At 47.8% G+C, this 5,985-nt stretch overlaps 1 protein-coding gene across 2 annotated transcripts; it reads left to right on the top strand.

Annotated features, from left to right (window-relative positions):
- The first annotated feature begins 2,643 nt into the window (after window positions 1-2,643).
- Window positions 2,644-5,754, top strand: NPBWR2 (neuropeptides B and W receptor 2). Of its 2 annotated transcripts, none has more exons than XM_019495190.2 (2): window positions 2,644-2,731; window positions 3,345-5,754. In XM_019495190.2, exon 2 carries the CDS (start codon window positions 3,990-3,992, stop codon window positions 4,986-4,988), a length of 999 nt encoding a protein of 332 aa, XP_019350735.1. In that variant the 5' UTR covers window positions 2,644-2,731; window positions 3,345-3,989; the 3' UTR covers window positions 4,989-5,754. The 2 variants fall into 2 exon arrangements, with proteins under 2 accessions (XP_019350735.1, XP_019350734.1); XM_019495189.2 differs by having other exon boundaries at window positions 2,653-2,731; window positions 3,295-5,754.
- The last annotated feature ends 231 nt before the right edge of the window (window positions 5,755-5,985 follow it).

The following is a 5,985-nucleotide window of genomic DNA, read 5'->3' as shown; positions in this document are numbered from 1 at the left end:
GCTCGGTAGGTACGATGGGGCATCCTCTTGAATCGAACTGTGGCCAGGACCACAAGGTACCTATCGATGCTCATCACTGTTAGGAAATAGATACAAGAGAAGATGTTGTAGCAGTCTATGGGCAGGATGAGCTTGCAGAGGACTTCTCCTAAGGGCCAATAGTGCAGGAGGTGCTCTGCAATGTTAATGTTAATTGAACTGGAGCAGAGCACTAATGCCAAGTGCACTAATTGACCTTCTGGGGCTGGACGGGGAGAGCGAGTCATGCAAGTCCTATGGACACATGTCCAATTTGACACAGGGAACAGCATAGCAGCCTGCTCGTGGTCCTGGGTATGACTGTCAACTGCATCTGACGGGAGGGCCTGGTGGCAATGTGGGGGGCAATGTGGTGGAGCTACTCGTGGCGGGGTAGGGCCGATAAAGTACCATGATTTTACAACCTCCAGTGTAAGGTGAGTATAGGGCACCCCACTGCCTTGTGGTGCTCCTTGGTTGGAGAAAAGCTAAGGGACATCACCTTGACAGAAATGTGCCCTCGCTGAGGCTTTAGGCAGTCGGCAGCAGTTCTTATCCATTGCTTTCTGGCAGAAGATACAACCATGGAGGCACTGCATGGCTGGACTCGGTCTGGTGTTTGGATCCTGTCTCCATGGTTTAAAGGGAGATGGTAGGTGTTGAGCAGCCTCCACTCCTCCATACCTGTCTAGGCAGATGCATCGAAGGTCTTGGTGTGATGGTCACAGGTCTCCATACAAGCAGATTCATCAGGCAGCTGCCTAGACCTCTTATATGTACACCATGATCCAGAGGGTCAATGGTTGCCTGCTCCATGCTTCTGACACTGGCCTTATCCTAGCAATGCTGTTTGCCTTAGTCCAATCTCAACCTTTGTTCTCGAAATGGCTGCATGATCACTGAACATTTTGAAACACCTGTTTCTTGAACCTTAGGCCTAGGATGACTCTATCTTGAATACAAGGTCCATTGCTGAAGATGGTTATCGTGGCAGGGAAGAGCACTGTAGCATGTCAATGTTATTTCGTACAAGTGCTTGGTGTCTGTTTTGCATTTTAACCAAAAATTGGTAGTAATGGAGAACCCACTGCAACATGGGGAGAATGGTTTTGGTGGACCTTAGAGGTCATCTAGGTGTGCCTGGCTTCCCTTCCAGCCATCAGATCTTGTTCCATCTTAGCCAGCTGAGGAAAAGAGTCCTCTAGCATGGGATTTGTGCCACTCACTGGTGCTGTGATAAAATCACCCTCGGCGTCTCCTTTGGTAATCTGATCCGAGTCCAAGCATCTCACCACGAGGAGTGCTTTCTGGTTCTGTATCTGTAACCATCCCACTGCTCTTCTCTGAACCTTTCAGTTTAGCTTAGTTCAGTCCCAGCCACTGTCTGGATGGCTGCATCAGTTAGATTCTCCTTTTCCCCCCACACCAAATGCTTTATTCCCTTCTCCATGACATTTCTGCCCATAGGAGACAAAACAGTCCCCCCAGGACCCCTACATGAAGCATGCTTGGTATCAAAGCTAACGACCCTTAAGCATTAAGCTGTCATCTCCAGGCCTGCAAAGAAATGTTCCAGTGTGGGGTGTCTCCATCCCCACTCTGCTCCTGGAGCACACTAATGTGGCCAGGCTGGGAGAAAGTAAGTGTAATAACCATCCATAGCTCTCCAAAATGCATGTGCAATTCCAGGCTGAGTTAAATAAACTGGGCAGTGCCGTTAGCTCCTGTGCAAGAAGAGGCAGCTCTGAGCTGCTGCTCTCTGGCTCTCATGGACACTTTGCTGCAGAGCATCAAACAGCAGCTGCAATGGGGGGAGTGAGGTTGTTTTTTTTATCCTCAGCAGCATCAAAGCAAGAGGTGGGGAAAATGGGCATCGTCTTGTTTTGCAAGGAGTACAAACCTGTCCCACGCACATTAGCGTAGATCAGAAATGACTGTATGGACATGTATGAGTGACACCAGCACAACATTGGCTAAAGGAGAATAAAACCCAGTGCTGTTTGCTTACTCTGGATGTCCAAGTGAAGTCAATAACTACTGTTAATTTGAGGTTCAGTTGATGCCAAACTCTGCTCCTTCATCTTGCTGTCCCTGATGGAGCATTTGACTGAGTGTCCAGGTCATAGCCAGATCCTCAGCTGCTGGAAAGTCAGCTGAGGTCCTCTGAAGTTGCTTTACACCAGCAGAGCACCTGGTAAAAAGTTGTTTCCTTGTTTGCCCATTTCCAGGTCTGTAGCATTCAGGACCCCCCTGCAGCGGTGCACCCTTCTGGGGTCAGATCACTGCTGCTTCCAAAAGAATTGCACTCATCTTCCCTTAAATCTCCCACATCCAGACCGCCAGGGCTTGACATCCACGGGTGCTGCTTGTGCATCCTCTTCATTGCTAAAAGGAAGCACCCTGCTCCGTTTTCAGCCTCCTCGTTGCTAAAAGGAAGCGCCTTGCTCTATCAGCTGGTTTGCTGCATCAAGGCTATTTACTATTTAAATAGCCCAGTGCAGATATAATCATTTTATTCGCAGTGTGAAAAATGTTAATTGGTCAGATTGGCACACACACACACACCCCCCTCCAGGATGAGGTTGTAGCTGCAAGCACTGGTAACGTCAGCAGAGCTGAGACCCTCCTCCAATTCTGATGAGAGAGAAAAGAGACTCTACAGCATAAGACAGCAGGTATTGCAGAGTACAGCAAGAGCCCTCGGCACATGCAGGTAAGAGGAACGTGCGGCTCTACATCTGAAACACAGGGACTCCAGCTGGAGCTGACCTTTTGTGACTGTCCTTTGGTGTCCTGGTGGGGGCAAAAGGCACTTTTCTTTGCAAAGCTGGAGGCTTAGCTGGTGAAGCTTTGATGTTGGGAGACTGGTTTGTCTGCGAAGGAATTTTTTAAAGTGTCTGGGACCAAACAGAGAGCACCAGAGGAAGGAGAAAAGATGAAAAGATGTCAGCAGAGAAGTGTCTATGTCTTTGGCTGTGGGAACAATGAACTTTTGGGATCACCAGACTTGTGTGTCCATGTGCATGTGCATGTGCATGTGCATGTGCATGTGCATGTGAGAGAGAAAGAGATCTCATGCATTTCAACTGGGGTTATTTGACCCCAGCATTGTTTCCTGCCCAGAGCAGGGGGGCTGGACCCAAAGCTCTCACAGGGTCCCTTCCAGCCCTAAATTTCTGTGAATCTGTAAAAACCCTTGTCCTAGGGATTATCTTGCTCAGATCACTATAGGCAGAGCTTGAAGTTTAACTGAACTTGAATTCTTTTCCTTTTTAGACATGCTCCTTCATCTCCCTTTCCCTCTCTCCCCCCTTTCCTTTTTGCAGGGCTGCAGGAGTTGCCTGGGATGTGGATAGTGCCTGGATCTTGGCTGGCATAGATTGAAAACCCAACTCCTTGCTGCCTGAATTACGTTGCAGCGAAGAGATGCTGGAAGCCCCCAGACTTGGAGAAACGCACTGCTGAGAGCAGCAGTGCTTCTGCTTTCTGGTGTGGGAAAGCAAGTGGCTGCTGTGTAAGTAACCCAGAGGCTTCCTAGAGCGCTCCGCTTGATGTGAATAGTTTGCCAGGCATCATGCTCCCTCGACCTGTGCTCTTTCCTTCCCTGTAACCCAGAGGGGATTTTTGTGCCAGCCAATTTATGCTAAACCACAGGAAAAAGCTACCGCTCGAGCTGGTGTTGTCAGACTGAGAAGACTGTTTCTCGTTCCCCTCTCTTTTTTGGTTAAAGGAACAGTGTGTTTTGCCTGGCAGACACTTTTTTTATGGCCGTGTGCTCTCTACTGAATTAAAAAAAAAATAGTCGCCTTTTATAAGGAGGAACCGGACATCCCATTCCTGCTGGGGTACTTGATGTCTGAAAATAAATCGGTGACATGTCAGCTCCTTGCCACCGCAGCAGAAGAACTGCCCTTGTCACGCTGTGAAGGACTGCAATGAAATCCAAGAGTGGGTGAGCAGAGGCAGCCAGCATGGGAAATAACTCCATGATGGGTGATGTGAATGTCACGTGCAATGGGACAAGCAGCAGCTGTTACACGGACAATGGCACCGGGTCCAACTTCACCTTCCACGAACAGTCCCCTGACTTCTACGTGATCCTCCCGGTGATTTACTCTGTGATCTGTGCGGTTGGGCTCACCGGCAACACTGCCGTCATCTATGTGATCCTCAAAGCGCCTAAGATGAAGACGGTGACCAACATGTTCATCCTGAACTTAGCGATAGCGGATGACTTGTTCACACTGGTGCTTCCCATTAACATTGCAGAGCACCTCCTGCACTATTGGCCCTTTGGAGAAGTCCTCTGCAAGCTCATCCTGTCCATAGACCACTACAACATCTTCTCTAGCATCTATTTCCTAACAGTGATGAGCATCGATAGGTACCTTGTGGTCCTGGCCACAGTTCGATCCAAGAGGATGCCCCATCGTACCTACCGAGCCGCCAGAATCGTCAGCCTGTGCATCTGGGTTCTGGTCACGGTCATCGTTCTCCCGTTCGTCGTCTTTGCCAATGTCTACATCGATGATTTGAAGATCAAGAGCTGCGGTCTCAATTTCCCCACGCCGGAAAGGTTTTGGTTCAAGGCCAGCCGGATCTACACCCTTCTCCTTGGCTTTGCCATCCCAGTCTCCACCATCTGCATTCTCTACACCATGATGCTGTATAAACTGAGGAACATGCACTTGAACTCGAATGCCAAAGCCCTGGACAAAGCCAAGAAGAAGGTCACTATTATGGTCTTCATTGTCCTGGCGGTATGTCTCTTCTGCTGGACCCCCTTCCACTTGGCCACCATTGTGGCTCTGACCACTGACTTACCACAGACCCCCCTCGTGATTGGCATCTCCTACTTCATCACCAGCCTCAGCTATGCCAACTCCTGCTTGAATCCTTTCCTGTATGCTTTCCTGGATGACAGTTTTCGGAAAAGCTTCAGAAAGATGTTGGACTGCAGAGCTGCCTAAAAGACAGACCAGATCCTCTCCTTTTGTGGCTTCACATGAGGCAACTCTGCAAACTTTCCCCATGTGTAGCTAAGAAGTGCCCGAGTTTTATGCCTTCTTTATAATTTATGCACCAACAAGTGTTCATTTCACACGGATCACCTGCGTTGTTTGTAAGCTTTCTGGCAATCCTTGTGTTTTCCTGGTATGAATCTCCGAGTCTCTTGAAGTTGTGTGTGCGCAGGCATGTGTTTTAATCGAGCCCTGAAATATTAAAGACAGACAACTCTCTTGCTTAAAATATACTCTTGCCATATCATAGTCTTATATTGCCACCTGCTGTATAATCCCAGAAGAGCTGGCTCTTTTAAAGTGTAAGGCTAAAGAGCAGTCTTTAAAAATGGATGTGACCCTCAGTTACTAAAGTACATGTTGTTTTCAGAATTATTGTAGGCCTACCAGATACGTTTGTGCATTGAGAAAGTGGAGGTAGGAGATGGGATAAAATGGTGCATTTAGAGATTTAAAAAAAACCCTTGGCCTTGTATAGCTGTGTCTCTGGAAAAGGTGGGTCTATTTTTGCCCATGAGTTCTTCTTTCCCAGAAAGCTAGCCTGATTCAAATTTAAGCCAAAAGCAAAATGTGCATCTTCAAAGTCCATTTGAACACTACAATATGCAAATACCGCGGGCACCTACGGAAACCATTCCTTTTTGTCATTGTTTTTAAATGTTTAATGTGCATCTATTTAAAAGTGTTTGAAGAAATAAAACCACGATGAAAACTGTCTGGGATTTCTATTATTTATAGGAATCACCGTGAGTCTGCCTGCCGTGTATAGTACATGCTCCCTGATGTACCAGCCCATGTTGTTGATTTATAATATGCTGCAAGCATGAAAAGCCAAAGAAAAAGGCTGCACAGAGACATACTCGCTCAGCCAAGCACATGAAGTAGGTGAATGGTGTCATTGAAACCACGCAGTGAAATAGGTGCCCAAGTGATTTCCTGAATTGGA

This window comes from Alligator mississippiensis, chromosome 9 (assembly GCF_030867095.1).
Source record: "Alligator mississippiensis isolate rAllMis1 chromosome 9, rAllMis1, whole genome shotgun sequence".
NCBI classification, from domain to species: domain Eukaryota; kingdom Metazoa; phylum Chordata; order Crocodylia; family Alligatoridae; genus Alligator; species Alligator mississippiensis.
Note: the sequence above shows the minus strand (reverse complement) of the source record. Positions and strands in the feature narration are given on the sequence as shown.

What these genes read in the sequence shown, in the direction of transcription:
- NPBWR2 (XM_019495190.2), top strand. Translation starts at nt 3,990, where the DNA reads ATGGGAAATAACTCCATGATGGGTGATGTGAATGTCACGTGCAATGGG.